This window comes from Acinonyx jubatus, chromosome A2 (genome assembly GCF_027475565.1).
Source record: "Acinonyx jubatus isolate Ajub_Pintada_27869175 chromosome A2, VMU_Ajub_asm_v1.0, whole genome shotgun sequence".
NCBI lineage: Eukaryota > Metazoa > Chordata > Mammalia > Carnivora > Felidae > Acinonyx > Acinonyx jubatus.
The window spans coordinates 145,861,757-145,881,203 of NC_069383.1; the positions used below are offsets into that span (position 1 = coordinate 145,861,757).

The 19,447-nt window shown below is 43.6% G+C and overlaps 1 protein-coding gene across 13 annotated transcripts in view; it reads left to right on the plus strand.

Annotated features, from left to right (window-relative positions):
* Positions 1-18,229, plus strand: part of DCAF1 (DDB1 and CUL4 associated factor 1) — an 88,060-nt gene extending 69,831 nt beyond the window's left edge. For 4 of the 13 annotated variants that reach the window (XM_053219312.1, XM_053219310.1, XM_053219311.1 and 1 more), the window contains 2 exons: positions 10,747-10,999; positions 15,225-16,186. In XM_053219312.1, the coding sequence (XP_053075287.1) occupies positions 10,747-10,999; positions 15,225-15,283 (312 nt within the window). In that variant the 3' untranslated portion in view covers positions 15,284-16,186. Of the gene's footprint in view, positions 1-10,746; positions 11,000-15,224; positions 16,187-16,226; positions 16,304-16,900; positions 17,080-17,827 lie in introns of those variants that run through there. The other 9 variants (XR_008297132.1, XR_008297130.1, XR_008297135.1 and 6 more) reach the window with 9 other exon arrangements.
* The last annotated feature ends 1,218 nt before the right edge of the window (positions 18,230-19,447 follow it).

Sequence of the window (19,447 nt, forward strand, 5' to 3'; positions counted from 1 at the left end):
TTTTCGGTCTTTGTTCCTCTGCTTTTCTGTTTTGGTGGTATCTATTGAGATATTCTCAAGCTCAGAGATTTTTTACTTAGCTGTGTAGTCTACTAATAAAGCCCATCAAAGCCATTCTTCATTTCTACCACAGTGTTTCTGATTGATAGCATTTCTTTTTGGTTCTTTCTTTGAATTTCCCTGCTCTGCTCCCATTGCCTGTCTGTTCTTGCATGCTGTCCAGTTTATCCATTAGAGAGCCCCCTTAGCATCTTAATCATGGTTGTTTTATATTCTTGTTCTAAGTCTGGTTCTGATGCTTGTTCTGTCTCTTCAAACTGTGTTTTTTTTAAATTTTTTTCTTGATACCTGGATATCATGTGCTGGGTAAAAAGAACTGCTGTAAATGGGTCTTTAGTAATGTGGTAGCAAGGTGTTGGGGCCAGGGAAGTGTTTTACAGTTCTTTTTTCTTTCTTACATTTATTTATTTTTGAGAGACAGAGACACAGCATAACTGGGGGAGGGGCAGAGAGAGAGGGAGACACAGAATCGGAAGCAGACTCCAGGCCCTGAGCTGCCAGCACAGAGTCTGACGTGGGGCTCGAACCCACAAGCCGTGAGATCATGACCTGAGCTGAAGTCGGATGCTCAACCGACTGAGCCACCCAGGCTCCCTGAAGTGTTTTACAGTTCTATAAGTAGGTCTCAGTGTTTCAGTGAATCTATACTTGTGTACTGTGAACTTCACACATTTCTCAGTCTTTTCTATCCCCTTTGGGAGGGATCAGAGGGCTAGAGTGGCTGGAGTTGGATATTTCCCTTCCCCCAGGTCAGTTAGGCTCTGATAATGTCCCAGCAGGTTAGGCTTTGGTTAAATAGTTTCTCCTGAGGGGAGGTCTTGTTAAGAAGAACAGAATGCTGTGATGTATTTCAAAATGGTCCCCTTCCACCTCCCGTGGGAGGCCCAAGGGGATCTTTCTGATATTCACCGTGAGAACCTGGTCAACCCAAGGGGATTTTTCTCTGATATTCACCGTGAGAACCTGGTCAACCTCCGGGAGGTAAAACTCACAAAAGTGTGGGGGCCCTGATGACTCGGTCCCCCTGGAGTTTTTATCTCTCACATTTATCCTTAGAATTGTGTCTAGCAGTTTGTCAGTTACAGTTCAGGTTTCCCTGCCTTGGACTGGTTCCTGTGAAGGTTTATCCTTTTGGGTTTATGCTCTGACAAGTTGCTATTCTCTGTATTTTCTTGTTGGTGTCTCCAATTCTGGGGACAGTGGTGCCTCCCTGACCCCACCTCTGTCGAATTTAAGAGGAGTTGTTGATTTTTCAGTTTATTGAGCTTTTTACGTGTTAGGATTGGTGACTTTAAGCTTCTTATATGCCACACTGGAAACCAGAAGCAGTACCATAGTTTTTTGAATGCCATATTTATTAAAACGGATCGTTAGGCTCTGGAGTTGAAACCACTTCAACCAATGCAGCTAGGGATCCCTAGTGGGGAAGGAGATTTCCGTTAATGCTTTCCAGCTGCATGGCTTGGAGGGTCCTCAGTGATTTCCTTGGTCATGGGTAAGAGGAGCCTGGAGTGTTTAAAGCTCACGTGAGTTCTGAGATGTGGGTAAAAGGGAGAGGTCTTCAGAAGGATACTTCAGAACTTCGGTTTATTTGTGACACGGTCTTCATGTTTTCTTGAGTGCTGTACTATTTAACTTGTACCTGTTGGTAGTATTTCTTGGTAGCGGAGCTTGTAAGTGGTGTTAGAGCCTCCAAATGTCACATGGTTGCTTTAGGTTGGTTTCTTTCTTTTTTTTAAAAATTTTATTTTTTTAAATTTACATCCAAATTAGCATATAGTGCAACAATAATTTCAGGAGTAGATTCCTTAATGCCTCTTACCCATTTAGCCCATCCCCTCCCACAACCCTTCCAGTAATCCCTGTTTGTTCTCCATATTTAAGAGTCTTTTATGTTTTGTCCCCCTTCCTGTTTTTGTATTATTTTGATTTCCCTTCCCTTATGTTCATCTGTTTTGTCTCTTAAAGTGCTCATATGAGTGAAGTCATATGATATTTGTCTTTTGCTGACTAATTTCGCTTATCAGAATACCCTCCAGTTCCATCCACGTAGTTGCAAATGGCAGGATTTCATTCTTTTTGATTGCCGAGTAATACTCCATTGTGTGTGTGTGTGTGTGTGTGTGTGTGTGTGTGTGTGTGTGTCTGTGTGTGTATACACCACATCTTCTTTATCCATTCATCCATCGAGATCGTTTCTCCGCATCCTCGCCAACATCTTTTGTTGCCTGAGTTGCTAATGTTAGCCATTCTGACAGGTATCAGGTAGTATCTCATTGTGGTTTTGATTTGTATTTCCCTGATGATGAGTGATGTTGAGCATTTTTTCATGTGTCGGCCACCTGGATGTCTTCTTTGGAGAAGTGTCTATTCATGTCTTGTGCCCATTTCTTCACTGGATTATTTGTTATTTGGGTGTTGAGTTTGATAAGTCCTTTATAGATTTTGGTTAACCATTTATCTGATCTGTCCTTTGCAAATATCTTTTCCCATTCTGTCGGTTGCCTTTTAGTTTTGCTGATTGTTTCCTTCGTTGTGCAGAAGCTTTTTATTTTGATGAGGTCCCAGTAGTTCATTTATGCTTTTGTTTCCCTTGCCTCCGGAGATGTGTTGAGTAAGAAGTTGCTGCAGGCAAGATCACAGAGGTTTTTGCCTGCTTTCTCTTCGAGGATTTTGATGGCTTCCTGTCTTAAACTTAGGTCTTTCATCTGTTTTGAGTTTATTTTTGTGTATGGTGTAAGAAAGTGGTCCAGGTTCATTCTTCTGCATGTCACTGTCCAGTTTTCCCAACACCACTTGCTGAAGAGACTGTCTTTATTCCACTGGATATTCTTTCCTGCTTTGTCAAAGATTATTTGGCTGTATGTTTGTGGGTCCATTTCTGGGTTCTTTATTCTGTTCCACTGATCTGAGTGTCTGTTCTTGTACCAGTACCATACTGTCTTGATGATTAGAGCTTTTTAGTATAGCTTGAAGTCCGGGATTGTGATGCCTCCTGCTTTGGTTTTCTTTTTCAAGATTGCTTTGGCTATTTGGGGTCTTTTCTGGTTCCATACAAATTTTAGGATTATTCTAGCTCTGTGAAGAATGCTGGTGTTATTTTGATAGGGATTGCACTGAATATGTAGATTGCTTTGGGTAATATTGACATTTTAACAATACTTGTTTTTCCTATCCAGGAGCATGGAATCTTTTTCCATTTTTTTGTGTCTTCTTCAATTTCTTTCATAAGCTTTCTATAGTTTTCAGTGTATAGACTTTTCTCCTCTTTGGTTAGATTTATTCCTAGGTATTTTATGGTTTTTGGTGCAATTGTAAATGGGATCGATTCCTTGATTTCTTTCTGTTGCTTCATTGTTGGTGAGCCTTAGGTTGGTTTCTTAATAGAGTCTGTTCTTTTATTCTCATGGCCTGTTGTTACCTTAGACATCCCACTCCCTTAATGCATCATACTCTTTTTCCACTTTACGTATCATGAAACAAGATGTACTTTATCCTTGAATAGATAAAGAAGATGATGTTTTTGAGCTGTTTGTCAGTATATTACAGTGGTAAAGGTGGCTGCAGACCATCTTATCACTACCAGATATTAGTTGTGTCTCAAGCTTTTCGGATGTTACATGTTGTCCTGTAAACCTAAACCAAAAACTGGGCTTATTTGAAGTTACTTATCAACATCATTTTTGCTACCCTCCAACATCCTTGCAGTTTATGACGGAGTGGCAATAATAATCTTGGTGACTGTCATCTGTGTCCAGTCCATGTGGCACCCATTATCTTTGAAGGAGAAGGTCAAGAAAAGAGAAGCTAGCATTGCCCTAGACACCTTTGGGTCTGGAGAGTTGCTATTCCCTCTGTTGGCCTCATTGCTCTGCAGACACGAAGTGATAAGAGGGGAATTTTTCATGGCTAGCTGTGAACAACTTAAGAGAAAGGACTTACTGATTTTTCTCCTGTGCTTCTATTTAACTTTCCTTTTGAGAGGTTAAGGGAAAAAGAGATTAGAAAAGGGGTAGGTAGGGTAGTTGTTAGGACTTCTGATACTCAGATGCAGGAAGGATCAAACAGAGGCTTTCTTGTCATGGAAAACCAAGGTTGAGAGGGGCAGACTCCAGAGGGTCCTAACGAGTGGCCCTAAGGCCCAGTCTGTGGAAAAACCTAAAAGCCTTTAGCTGGGAGGAGACTAGGTGTCTGTGCAGGCAGTGTAGGTGAGTTAGCATTTCTTCTGTATTTCAAGGCTTGTTTCATTACATATTGACACCACTGTCCTTAAGGATTGTCTGGTGCATTTCATATTTAAAGGACCTCATTAGAGAACTGGTTTTATTCTTAAGTCATTGGCATTTTGGTTTTTATTTAGAGATGTTTTAGTGGGATAGACCATATCTGTTCAAGCATGTTCCCCTTGTAACCTGAATTCTGTTGATTCACATGTCCTCCTGGAATCTTGCAGTAGTGTTTTTACTGTATTTAGCAGCCATCAGATTTCTGTCTTTCCTCTGCCAACTTGATTTTATTTTTAACTATTTTTCCTTTGTGCACTTCACCTAATTTTAAAACTAGAGAATTAATTTTCTTACAAGTCATTTGCCATTCAAAGTTTTGTCCTAGTCTACATATCTGCTCTTAGGTCTTCTCAGATTTCCCAGGTCTGACTTACATGGCTTAGGGATGCTGGCACCTGTGACTGACATCTTTGAATTTGCCTTTTCATTTTAGCAAAATAAAATCAGCGGTATGAATGGTCAGCTGCTACCTGATAAAATGGTCCAGCATAAAGTACCTGTTTCAATAGCTATTTATTTAAAAAGCTTTATTGAGATATAATTTACATACTATAAAAATGGTTGTCTTTTACCCTTATGTTTAAATAAGTTTGGAGATTAACAAGAAGAGATGAATGGAATCAATATATTGTTGAATGAAAACATATATGATGTGTTTGACATCCATAATATTTGGTTCCTAAGGTTGCTAGTCCTCCAGCCTTCAGGCATTTGATGAAAGCACAAATAAGTCAGTCATTTGTGAAAGCTCATATTATCCATTGGAATTTTGGTGTCTGTGTCATTTAAAAAAAAAACAATTCAGTCAACTTTGGTGTTGGCTTTTAGGATACTTATAAAACCAGAGATTAGTTAATTGATAATTGTTCCTAGAATTTGAAAAGGGAATACATTTCAACTAATTATAGTTAACCTTAAATTAAAAAGGAATAATGCTCTCTTTTCTCCACTCCATTTTGGAATCTGGGACACACTGTGTGCTGTGCTTCCTGTGTGTTCTGCACTGCCTAGAAGCAGATGGTAAGAGTCTTTACTGATTACACACCTGCTATAAGCCTGGTCAGTGATTCCTGAAAGGCCTTTTTCTTTCCCCCTAAAATTTTAAAATGTACATGAATTAGATTCTGCTCATGAGGAGAGAAAAACACAAGTGTTTATGACTCTGAAATAAACCTTTTATTTTAATGATTGTTAACACTAGGAGCAAGTGTCCAAAGGAGGAGGAGGAGTTTAACTTTTATAAAAATATGACACATTAGAATGTCAACAGAGTAGGCTTAGGTTTTAATTACATTTTATAAAGCTATCCTGGTTGTGTATGTATGTATTTGATTTTTAAATGTTTAAGAGAGTGAGCAGAGGAGGGACTGAGAGAGAGGGAAACAGAATCCCAAGCAGGTTCCACGCTGTCAGTGAAGAGCCTGATGGGGTTCAAACTCATGAAGTGTGAGATCATGACCTGAGCTGAAATCAAGAACCAGACCTTTAACTGAGCCACCCAGGTACCCCAAACTATCCTAGTTTTTAGATGAACTGTTTTAATTTTTTAAATTAATTAATTTTTTTTTTCAGTTTATTTATTTACGAGAGAGAGAATGTGGGTGAGGTAGGGGCAGAGAGAGAGATGAGAGAGAATCACAAACAGGCTCTACAGTGTTAGCACAGAGCCCAATGTGGGGCTTGAACTCATGAACCATTGAGATCATGACCTGAGCCGAAGCCAAGAGTTGGATGTTTAACCGACTGAGCCGAGGCGCCCCTAGATTAACTATTCTTATTGTTAATATTAAAAAAAATTTTTTTAACATTTACTCATTTTTGAAAGTGAGAGAGACAGAGCATGAGTGGGGGAGGGGCAGAGAGAGTGGGAGACACAGAATCTGAAGCAGGCTCCAGGCTCTGAGCTGTGAGCACAGAGCCCGATGCGAGGCTACAACTCACGGACCATGAGATCATGACCTGAGCTGAAGTTGGACGCTTAACCAATTGAGCCACCCTGGTGCCCCAAGATTAACTATTCTTAAAGTATGACCAGAGGTTTGGTTTTCTAAGAGGTTGGTTATATTTTTGATGGTAATACAGGCTAAAAGCTATTTCTCTTGAAAAAGAGACATGTATTCAAGAAGAATTTTGAATGGTCTAGACACAAATGCTGCACTAATTTAAAAAATCACATTAAGTCCTAGAGTATAAGACAGTTGGATGTAGCAGAGAAGGTCAATGGAATACCTGGAATCACTTTTTTGGTTCTGTCATTAGGAGTCTGTGGATAGGGTATATTATTGCAAAAAAGTAGAACTTCAGAACTAGAAGGTGTTTCAGAGGACATCTTGTGCAGTGCTTCATTGGGGGTGCACTTCACAATTCCTGGGGAACCTTTCCAAAATCCACTTGTGTGAGCTTCATTCATAAAGGTTAGTTCTGTCAGCCTGGAATATGTATTTTGGAAAACTTTTTCCCAGGTGATTCTGAGAATCATTATCTGAATAGGAGTCACTGACTAAATTAAATCAAATCACCTCTTTAATAAGAAATTGAGATTCACAGAAGTTGGCATTAGAAAAATGTTCAGTAAATAGTGCTTCTGTTGTAATTCTGGAACATGGACGTGTTTATGGGGCTCCTGGGGTTTTGGATCTGGGATGGGACAACCATAGAGAGCTGGAGAGACCAGAGATGGACAGCAGGAGGGAGAATGTGGTTGGTGAGTGTAAGGAGAGTGGGTAGGAGGGAGTCCTGGGGACCTGAGATTTGTGGGAAACACTATAGTCAACTGGATGTGAAGCCATAGGAGTGGGAGAAGTGAAAGATATGAGATTTTTCACCTGCTAACTGGGAGAAGTATGGAAAAGGTACTAGGTTTAGAGATGCTTTGAATTCAGTTTTAGAATTAAGAGATTTTAAGCTTCTGTGGTACGAATGGGTAGAGCTGTCTGAGAGTTCAAGATTTAGGAATTAGGAAATATAAAGACAAATAAAAGTCGTAGGAACCTGTGTGCCTAGGAAATCTGCAAGAGACCTGGTACAGATGAACCCAGTGCAGAGGCCAGGATTGGTGTCAGTCACTATAGAGAAGCCCCACCATTGACCATTCAGGCCTTCCTTTTTCTTGTAATAGGAAATAGGTTTCCGTCCTTATAATAGGAAAAACAAACTATTGTTGAACACTTCATACATGCCAGGCACTTTCCAAAGAGATTATTATGCGTACATGCAGACATGTTCCCCCCCAAATCCTAACAACAGCTCTGTGAAGCAGAGTAAATCATCCCAAAGTCAGGTATTGTATCAGTCTACTTTGGGTCCAGTGGCCGAAGCCATACTGTCCAGTGTTAGAGGAAGAGGGACAGAGTGAAGGAATGATTGAGCACGTGGCAGTGGGTCCAGAGACCTAGAATAGGGTTTAGGTGGAAGTAATGTGGAGCCTATGTGGATTGAGAAGTAGTTCAGTTTATGCAAGCTTACCCTCTTCAGAGAAGGTGAGAAGCCAGTGAGAGAAGTGTGAGGGAAGTTTAGGTGTGTGGGGTGGGAAGTGAGTGACTGTGGTAACAACATCCAGAGAGGACCTCTGTGTGGAACATAAGTGGAAGGCTGGCTTCCACTGAAGGAGAGGGGCTTATGTTACCAACCAGGTACTTAAAACCAGCAGAGAATGCTCCTAGAATTATTTCCTGGACTTTCTATTGAGTTCAGCCACAGAATTAGATTCTACAGTATTTTGGACAGATCTTGTGAGCTGCTGTTTCATGATTCGGGTTTCAGATTTAAAATTTAGAAAGTGAGTTTATGGCTATATCCATGTGTAACAACATATATTAAACCGGCGTTGGTCATTAATAATAGAGTATAAATGATGAAGTGATGGGTTTTACTTGAGATGCAGGTACAGCTCCCCTTCCTACTCCTTGCCCTTGCCCTTTCATGGTCCTCCTATAAGACCTGGCCTTCTGGGGTGAATATATTTAAACTATTTCTTCTACATCAAGATTAAATAAGGGTTGGATTTTTAGTCTTTTGGAGGAATTTGGAATGTTATGTGTGGTTCAGAGCTCACACTCTGAGTGACTTATTTTCTAGGATTGCTTTTGATTTAGGAGGTTTTTCGCAGTTCTCTTGGATCAGCTAGGCTTTGATGTCTTTAGAAATGAAAGCGAATGGCCTTCTGAAATTTGCTGGCTAACAGATAACTGTTTGAACAGTGTGACCTTTTACATAACCACACAACAGTAGACCTTTAAAAGTTATGGGACATTGAAAATTTATGTAAATTGCCTAGGTTTACATAACATGTAATTGGCAAAGTCAGGATTCTAACCCAGGCGTGTTTGATCCCAAAACCTGGGCATTTTTGCCTGTCCCATAGTCTTTAAATAATGCCAAACATGCATATCAGTAACTATGTATTAATTTTAGAATCAAAAATAAAAAATTATGCCGTCTTAAATTTTATATATTGTCCCATAGAGGCTTAAGAAACACAGGGCTTTGGATATTCTCTTCTTTTTAAATTTTTTTTTTTTTTAACGTTTATTTATTTTTGAGACAGAGAGAGACAGAGCATGAATGGGGGAGGATCAGAGAGAGGGAGACACAGAATCTGAAACAGGCTCCAGGCTCTGAGCTGTCAGCACAGAGCCTGACGCGGGGCTTGAACTCACGGACCGTGAGATCATGACCTGAGCTGAAGTCGGCCGCTTAACCAACTGAGCCACCCAGGCGCCCCGGATATTCTCTTCTTTAATGTACTTGTTTTTAACTGTGGTACTTTATTAATGGATTAAACTAATTTTGGTCAAGGCCGTGGAAATATGCCTGGAAAAAAGAGGCAAGAGTTGTAATTTGGTAAGCACTTTGGATTATTTCCCTGAATTTTGACCCTTCTGCCTTCTCCCAGTATTTGTATGAGCTCATGTGTTTGTAGGGGCTAAGGAGCTTGTCTGTGTCCCAGTTTGTCATTACTGCCTCCAGGCACTCTCAGCACTTTTTCAGTGGATGAATGCTTACTTAGCCATCCTTGTGGAGGTGATATGTGGCGAAGGCTGTGGGAACACTGTTACCAGGCTGTTGTGTGCTTTCACACACAGTCGCATACAAACTCTGGTCTAGACCATATACACGTTTGTACAGGCCTTAGGATTACTGGGTATTTAAAGGGATTAGTTTTTCCCATATAGCTGCCAGAAATTGTTGAAAAGTCCAAGTCACTGGGTCAAACAGTATGTCAAAATGTCTCTAAAGGATGGTTCCAAAATTATCAAAAGTCCGTAAAGCAGGGCTACTCTGCTGAATGTGAGTGAGCCTAATTTACATTATAGTTGATGAACTCTAGTGGCCAAATGAGCACAGAATTTTTGGTTTTTAAGTGATTGCCATATAGCAGCACTTTTAAAAATGTGTTCTACATATTTTTTTCTGTGCATGTTGGGTTTGTTCTTTCTTGGCTTTCATTAGGGCAATGTATTAAGTGAATTTTATATTTTATTGCAGGAATTAGAAGAAGCGCTTTGCTACTGGCAAGGTTGACAGTTGGTGTTTGAGCAGAAGGATAAGTGAATGTTGGTTACATTTACTTGGAACACCTGTCATCCTTATCAAAGCAGAGGTGTCTTGGTTTCCTTTCAAGCAGGAGAGGACACAATTTGAATTCTAGTGCAAAGTTGAACTCTGGCAGATGCCAGAATGTATCCTTTACAAAGCTCAGGGTACCCAGAACCAAGTATTTTGTTAGTTTTCTGGTAGTTTTCCTGCCTTGGAAAGCTCTCTTAAGAATGTGGAAGGAAGGATGGTTTCTCTAACATACTTTTGTGTGTTTTTGTGTGTGGCTTATAACCGAAAATGTGGGTATCTGTTATGTTCTGTATTGTAAAAGTCAGTTTTGTTGGACAATTAGATGATCACATCCTTGGTTATAAGAGCAAGGGCAAGAACTTGAAGGGCTTAGGAGCTGACTCAGCAGCTGTGTTCTTTCTCTGTCTTGTTAAAGCATTGCTTTTTAGATTCTAGTAGAAGCTTTTGTTCCAGTGCCCCAACTGATTTTACTTGGTTTGGTTGACGCAAGAGAGAGAGAAGCGCCTCCTGGGTTTTGTTATTAGTTATTTAGGAACCTAGAATGCTGCTGGCAAAGACCTCTGAGAGGTGAGTTGTGTGTTTTCTTGGGTAAGGGCTGTGTGACCAGTAATGCCTTTGTGGAGTGACCAGTAATCCTTATCTGAGAGGTGCTTTGAGAATCTTGGGGAACATGTCTGGCCTGTCTCAGTCTTCATTAGATTATCTAGATTACCACTCTCTCTCCTGACAGTTGCCTCCCCTGTCCTTTGAGAAGGAGGGAAAGATTCCCCATGTGGCCCACATGGGCTTAGGCCTCTGTGTTTTCTTAATGGACCTCATGCTCTCTTACCAGGAAGAGGAAGAACAGGAGGAAGAAGATGACGATGAAGATGATGACGACACTGATGATCTAGATGAGCTTGACACTGACCAGTTGCTGGAGGCGGAGTTGGAGGAGGATGACAACAACGAGAACGCAGGGGAGGATGGGGACAATGACTTTTCTCCCTCTGACGAGGAGCTAGCGAACCTTCTAGAGGAGGGAGAGGATGGGGAGGACGAGGACTCTGATGCGGACGAGGAAGTGGAACTGATCCTGGGGGACAGTAAGTGTAGGGCTGACCCTGAAGCTGAATCTTGGTACCCAGGGAGAGGTCCCTTCCCTGCACCCTCCCAGCCAGCAAGCCACACCAGGGTTCTGTGCCCCATAACTATAGATTCACCACTCTGGCACCTTGAGGAAAAGCGATTTCGCATCTCCAATCCTCTGCTTTCACCAGGCTGTGTAACTAAAAGGCTATTATCTCATCTGTAAAACAGAGGTTGGCAAACTTTTTCTTAAAGGCTGGACAGTTAAGTATTTTATGCTTTGTGGGCCATATGGTGTCTCTTGCAGCTCTTCAGCTCTGCTGTTGTAGTGTAAAAGCAGCCAGACACAAGACATAATTTAATGATTGTGGCTCTGATTCAGAAGTAAAAGTTTATTTACAAACATGCATGGTGGGCTTGGTTTGGCCGGTGGGCCACATAGTCTGTCGATTTCTGCTTTAGAGGATTAGCCTTAGAATGTAGTTCTTCCTGAGGGGCAGAGCCGAGTCAGCAGCTGCTTATGGGGGTGCTGTGCCTCCTTATTTTTAAAGTTACGAAGAAGTAAAAGCTCTCTTGTGTTGGAATCTTTTCCTGTGCTTTTGCCTAAGCCTTCTTAGAGGCTAGGCAACAAATGTTTCTCTTTGGCTTCTGTTTTGCCCACTCATCCCCTGCTCTGCCCCCAGCTCAAAGTTATCAAGAACAACCTCTAATTTTCCTACTAATTTCTCTTTAGGACAAGTTTCTGAAGTTGACCCCTGACCATGCTAATGAATCCCAAATAAACCAGCTGTTAGTTCTAAGAGTTTGCTGGCTCTGCAATTATACTCTACCCATTTCAAGAGGACATATCTGGCTGCCTGTTGACAGTGACGCACTTGCTGTGGTCCTGGTTCTTCCTTGTGCTACCCTGGCTGACTGGGGAGCAGTCTCTCTGATACCCAGCCATATTCATGTAGCTAACCCGGCCAGCATTCTGACAACTATGGCAGGTATTATGCCTAATATGGTGGCTACTAACCACATGCAGCCATTAAAATTTTAATTAAATTAAAAATTCATTTCCTCATTCATGTCCACAATTGAAGTACTTGGCAGCCACATGTGGTTACCATATCGAACAGCACAGATGCAGAACATTTACATGAAATTCATTTACAGGAAATACTATGTGCTGGCCTAGGCCCAACTTATGCCAAGCGTCTTCATAGTAGTTGCTTGGTTTTTATAATCATTGGCGTTTGGTGGTAGGAGGAACGTGTGTGTGTGTGTGTGTGTGTGTAAGCAGAGGGTGGTTGTGGTATATATTTAAACATATGTATAAAAGATTCTATTCCACAGTGACCCAAATCCAATTTCTTTGGGATAAATCTTACATGTGCTTCTAACCTTCAAGATGGAAGGCAGTTGGCTTAGGGGAGACTTTGTTACAGAAATCCTCTTGGTGAAGTTGTATTTTGAGGAGGCTCTGTGGGGGTTGGGAGGGAGTGCCTTCTCTATCTGCTTGTCTGCTCTTTACCAGCTTCCATTTTTCTGTATTGGAGGTTGAGGTGATTCAGTGGAGGACTTGCCTTGTCCCTAGCCATGGTCAGAGAGCCAGGTAAGAGGGACTAAGGGTCATGGACACATGACAGTATTGATGGGAGTAAAAGGACAATTTTTAGTGAACTTTTTGTCATCTGTGAGTAGTGCCACATGGGGTACAAGTTGTGTTTCCTTCAATTACAAGTAACAAGGCCAGGAGTGCAGCTGGCAGCGGTGCTCCTGACATGAGATGGTCACTCATTTTTTTATTCTTGAATATAAAGCCACTAAATTTGTTTTTGGCCTGTAAAATTACTGCCTCCTTTATTAACTCTTTAGGAAATTCCTTCAGGCCCAAGAGGTAATCTGGAGAATCTTAATTCTTTTAGCAATGAGAATATTACTTTATTTTGGTGGGAATATTTATGATGTGAATATGCTGTAATAGTCAACAACTTGAGGACATTTCAGCTTGGGCTCCAGAACAGAGGTGGTGATATGGAGGCAGCATGGATATAGCATGTACTGCATTGCTGTCTGTTTTGTAGAGAACCCCCACCCCCCGGCCCCGCCCTGGAGTTTACAGCAGAGCAGAGGGAGCTACTCAGATTAGCTCTTAACCTTTCTGAGCTCATGTAGTAGCCCTTTTAGGATGTGATGAAAGTCACTGAGACTATTGAAAACCACAGCCCTGTGCCACCCCATAACTTTGCTAGGCCCAGGTCCTATAGAGAGCCAATGATCAGTTTCACATGCAGACCCCTAGCCCTAGGAAGAGAAAACACCTTGACGCTGAAGTCTTGTGTGTTTCTCTGTTGCAGTCAGTTTCCCCAAAAGCTTGTGTGTTGTAGAGGCAGCAGGTTAAACACTGCAGGGATTGATTTTTTACATCTAGACTGCCTTTGCCTCAGAGGGTCTTTCAGAAGGAGAGGTCCTGACCAGAGTCTGGGGTTGGGGCTCTTCAACACTTGAGGGTGAGAAGAGGCTAAGGAAGCTAGAGAAAGATGTCCTGTCACCTGACCACAAAGAATGGAGTCTGCACCCAGGCCCTGAAGCTTCTCTCAGACCCTGTGCCTGATTTGCTTAAAGATTGTGTCTCAGTCCTTGTGCAGCTGCATTTATACTCCTTAGATGTGAGGCACAGTTGTTAAGCTCTTAGCAGCTGCACAGCTGACGGTCAGGTGTCAGGCAGGCGGTCTGGCATTGTTGGATCATACATCACAGGAGCACTGGGGGACTCCCTGGAGGTCTGCCACAGCTGGGACACAGTGCTGTGCTTGGCTGTGGAGAGCAGGCCCTACCTTTCTCTGTTGGCGCTTCCTCCTGGAGTTCTTGCAGCAGGGAAGCTGACAAGGCCGTTTGGTTCAGCTCAGACGTTAGTTCTCTGATCTTCCTGCCCTGACATCCCTGCTCCTCACCAGTAGTCGGGTCGTGATTGTGCCCTTGTAGGCCCAGAAGCACTGACTTTTCCAGTTACCTCTCTTGTTTACATTCAGGGCTTTCTTGTATCACAGCCGTCTGTTTGCTGGTTTCATTTTATCCACTTCAGTTTTCTTTGTAAAGGAGATTGTAGTGAATGAAGGAAGGTTTGGGAACATGCATTGTTCTTGCCGCAGCTTTCCTGAGAGTTCTCAGGTATCTGGGAAAGGCTGATGGGGAATTTTTTGGAACCATTGGTGTCCCTCTCTATGTGGGAACTCCACAGCCTGTGGGCATTTGCAAGGCTCCCGCTCACAATCTGTCTACTTCCTTGGAGACCTTGTTAAAAAGGTCTCATGGCTTCCTGAACTGTAATCAACGGGGGCACCAAGACCTTTCCCTCACCTTCCTTCAGCAAGTACTAGAGTCCTTAGGAGCCTAGGTACTATGTTTCCCTCCGATCTTGATCAGCCAGACAATGGTGTATCTACCTCATTTTGAAGGTTCTTTTGCCTAGTTTCACTCCTCAGTGGATCCTTCCAGAGTTGTTAATGTGGTCTATTCACTGCCTGAGAAGGCCGATGGTCAAGCGGAGTGCTCCTCCTGTGCCAGAGACACGGTGCCACCTTCCACGGTGTCATAGCTACTCCCTGCTGGTCTCCAACCTAGAGTTTCTAGGTACTCCTCCTCTGGTGTTGCTGCATGCTGGCCTATACCTTTCTGGGAGCTTGTTCCCTGCTGATTATATTCAGAACTTACAGAGGAATGAATCCTAGGTTGACAGTCTCTACCCTTATGAGGTCTTTGATAAGAGAGTTGTTGAGAGTTTAAGAGAAATCTCACTCTTGCTTGGGCTTGGACTCCCTTTTTAGTAGTCCTAGGGGGATCGGGCAGGCCTGTGCACCCATCCCTGAAGGACACGAGGCCAAAGGGCTCAGTCATTACTCCCTTAGCCCTGCCCCTTTGTAGCTATGCAGAAGCTTCAGGGCTTGCCCTGTCCCTTTAGCCACCCCCCCCCCCCCCGCCCCCCGTCCCCAGCAGGAAGCACCTCTAGAAAGCAGAGAGCATTGCATCCAGGCCCTTTGAAAGGCACGAGAGTAAAAGGCCCTAGGGTGGCCACTGTTGCCAACAAGTAAATTCTCCAGAGCCAGCTCCAAGTAGTTAATTGTTGTGTTTTCTTCTTTCTGGAAACTGGCAGTTAACTCTGGTCAAGCATAAATGTGTGTATGTAGGTGTTTCCTTCCTAAAAGCTTCCTGTAAGCCTAGTGCATAACCTAGTCTCTCTGTCTTCTTCCCTTTCAGCGGACAGCTCTGACAACTCTGATTTGGAAGATGACATCATCTTATCTCTGAATGAGTGAGGGACCATCATCATGTGGAAGACATTCTTGACAGGCGAGAAACTGAGTCAGATGAATTCAGAACACCTTCCCTTCCCCATCTCCCAGGGCTGTCTTTTAAGGAACTGCATGCCCTGCATTCAGAGGAATATGGCTTAGAGAGCCTCACTGGAATCTGAGGGTCCTTCTAAAACAATAACAACCACAAAAAGACAACAGGGTTTAGGCCCTATTCTGCTTCCCCCCTTCTCCTAGGATGGACAGCTCTTTCCTCAAGGGGGGGGGGTGGAAACATGTCTCTGGGGTTATTTCACAATATATTTTCTTTGTATAACGTTCTTTACTTAAAGAACAAGAAATAGTTTTTTATAAAACTTAAAAAGAAAAAAAAAACAGGCATTTATAACTGAGGGTATGAACTTATATCCACCAGGTCTCTTGTCCCTGCACTTCATTTTCTATGGAAGAAAATGATGTCTAAAGAACAATACAGAGGCATTTTTACATACGTATTTAAATGAAAAGGAAAATCGTGGTTTCTTAAATTGATAAGGATTAAGAATATTTTATTATAAATATAATATATGATTTTTTAACTGTTTTGTTGCCTCATATGCTGTCAGGTTAATTTGCTTTCCTTCGTGCCCGAGGTGGGGAGGAAGGCACTGCTTGTTTGCTGAGTAAATGCCCAGGTTCACCCACCTTCATGGTTTGGGGGCAGCAAGGTCGTTGTGGATATTGGTTTTGTGGAGTTGAGGGAACTTAGGATATAAGTTCACTCCCTCTATTTTTCTTTGTGATTGTTTTTCAAAAATTTTTTTCTTCCCTTTCTCCCCAATGTGGAAATTACAAATCAAAGGCCTTTTTTCTTTAATGTAAAGTGTATTTATTTAAAAAAAATACAAAATAAACTACAAGTCTGTCTTTGTTTGTTCATGGCCTTTCCCTGTTCTCTTTACCAAAGTGTGATGGTCCCTTTCCCTGCAGCTCTAGCCAGCCAGTAGAGAAGACGCCTTCTGGGAGAGGCAGTCCAGGATGGCGGTGAGAACACATTCTGCCCAAATAAAGCACTCTGGGGAGAAAAGTAGCTTAGTCACAGTGTCTAAACCTGGTCTGCAGCCATGCTCCAGAGGGAGTAACGGTCTGTGGTCGAGAACCAACCACATGGGGTGGAGGAGAGGCTTGGGCATTGTCCACCGTGGGCACATCTCTCTGTCCCAGACTGACTCAAGAAGGCAGCTCTGCCGTACGTGTTTGGTGGAACTGGCAAGTTAGGGGTCCTGGGGAGTTTTGGAGAAACATGCTGGCAAAGCTAAGGAGTGAAAACGTTTTGGCCATCTCTATAGTCGGGTGGGTGACTGTCACCAGTTTCCTCAAGGGACAGTGATAGCGGACCGGAGTTGTTCACTTTTGGCGGTTTGGGGGCAGCGGGGGCTTGGGCAGCCTGGGTTTGCAGATGCAGTCTTGGGCCTCCAAAATCAGCCTGTGGTTGGTTAAAACTGCGCTACTGCCAGGGAAGTGCCACATGCTCTGACCTTTTCACTGACCCCACCTCACCCTGCTTTCCTTCCCAGTAAACAGACCTGTCTCTTCCTTTGAGTTCGCTCAAGTAATAGCTTCTTGGTTTCTATTATGTAGGTATCACATGGCTAGAGACTTTTTTCTCCCTTTGCCAAGAGAAGAGGGGACAAATTTGGTTGTGAAGTAAACAAGCAAGACAACATGGCTAAAACTCACCAGCGGCTGGCAGAGCCCTGTCGGGCTTTGGAATACCATACAATTTGTCACACACACAAACGCGGGCCTGTGTCAGACAGGTAGCTAGCTCTTGGTCCTTTAGAGAGCAGAGGTCTCAGCTTCATGCCTCAGCTTTAGTGGGTTGCTAACACCTGACCCGTGGTGTAGCCTTGATTGCTGGTGCTGGATGCGGAAGAAAGCAGGTTAAAAGGCCAAAAGTAAAAGCGCTATATTCTAGACAGGAACTCAGCTGAGCCACTGGCTGTGTCCCTAAACTCTGCCGGCAGCTCTTGGGAGTGCCTACGGGTCTCTGGGGTGGAGATGAGGCCCTCCAGCAGGAAAGCAAAGTTCTGGTTGACTTGACAACGTGCCTTTAGGGAAGCGCCCTGAGAGGCTTGAGACATCAGCCCTATTTCTTACTATACCAGGGCTTAAGATTGGAGTCACTTAGGAAGAAATCTGTACAATACTAGGAAACCAATGAGGAGGCAAACTTTTCTTCACATTTTTTTTTTTTTTTTGCCTCAGGTTGATTTTTTTTTTTTTTAAAGCAACCCCTCAGAGAGGACCTGAACCCCCAGGTGGAGGTGCTTGATGCCTGCAGTTAAATTGTTCTCTCTGGAGCAGTCTGAAATCAACCAGTGCCTTGACCACCTGACTTACCCTTACTAGCGCTGGCCAAGGCCTGAGAGAAGTTCACAGAACCTGCTGTGTCTTAAGAGCCAAAGGAAGGAAGTGGTTGAGAAGAGGGTCCAAGGAAGAGGAGGAGGAAGGTCACACAGTAGGCGTGGCTCTTTACTAAAACTCTGTATTTCCTTTTGGGAACAGAGAACACCTATCCCTGAAGAGCGGACAAGTCAAGAGTTGAAGTGTCTTCTCCAGGTTTCCATCTGGGAATGCTAGGAGGTGTAGTATTCTGGGTTCTGAGCACCCACTCTGTGAAGGATCAGCCCAAAGAAGTTTGGGACTTAAGGGGCAAGGCACCTCTGGCCTGTGTGTGACCCAGGCATTTCTCGAAGATCTGCAGGAAGCCCTGTGTTGTGCCTTCAGGTCACCCCTACCTCGCTTGCTCTGAACAAGATAAGGGCCACTCCTGGCATTACGAGCTACCCCAGGATGGTGGAGCGGTGGTCAGCTGCCCCCGCCCCCCCACCATAGACTTGCTTAGATACCCTGCAGGTGTTGCCACAGCTCAAGTACAAACAGACAAATAAACACATTTAACACCTCCTTTGTTAAGGTTTTCTGTTGTGAACATGCTTGTTCTCTCATGAGTACCAGCTTTAGCCCAGTGAGTAGTACTTGCCCAGGCACCTTACCCTGTTCATTTTAAATCTCCAAGGTCCCTAAAAGCCACCTCCTTCATTGTCCTTGTGGACAAGCATGTATTCTCCATGCAGGATACACTGAGCCTCAGCCTCCACTTCACAACTGTCTCAAAACATCTGGCTGTCACCTGTGTTGCCTTGCCCCAGCTGGGGTAATGGGCCAGGCCAGGAGAGTGGCATGGCCCACAGAACCTAGAGTTCCTGGCCTTTTGGGGGTTCATTTCTCTTACTGGGGCTTCTGCTGTCCCTCAGCTCTGACAATGAGCCTTTTGGGACATGGTGACAACTGCTGTATGACTGGTTTCCCTCCCTGGTCTCCAATGGTGCTGGCTTCATTTGCCCTATGACCTCACTAGAGACCAGTGATGACAGCATTAGTAATTCTTTAAAGAGTCCCTCCCAGCTCAAGGATGCCTCCACATTGCCCCCTAGCTTGGGCAGTGCTAGTCAAAGCCATTCAAGCCAACAAGCCAAAGCTTGGTACCTGTGACCGCATTCCCCACAGAAGCACCTTTCTTCCAGTGGTTCCACCTCAGCAGCAGGGCAAGAGGCTGAGGCACTCTCTCTTACCTTGCACCTGAGAAACAGGTAAGCCAGTTAAGAGCATCCTCCTAACCCATCATGTTCCCTTGCAGCATTGCAAAAATTCTTCCGTCTGGGGATTCAGTGTCCCTCACAAAAGCTCTAGTTACTGGGCAGAGGCCTGTTCCTTTGACACATCAGCCATGAATAACCAAAGGAAGAACCAGAATTCACAAACATTGGGTCAAGTTCAAGAATTAGCCCAGAGAAGCTTCCTGTCACCCTCCATTCCGACATCTGGCCTCTAGTGTCCCTGGGAGTTTGAGGCAGCTCGGTCTCCAACTGAGCATTCTTGGGCTGCCACATTAAGGCTGCGAGGCTGAACAAGAGGGGGAGCCTGCGTGGATATGTGAGAACGAGGCCCCTTGGCACCAATATTACACTGTTCTTCCCCATGACTACAAGACCACACAACTGCTAGACTACCGGCTCGCAAAAAGACCTCAAGATCGGGCACCTTGTCCAACACCTACACCTCAAGTGGATGAACACGCACATTTAGGGCAAGAGAACGAAAACTCCAAAACTACCACAGCTG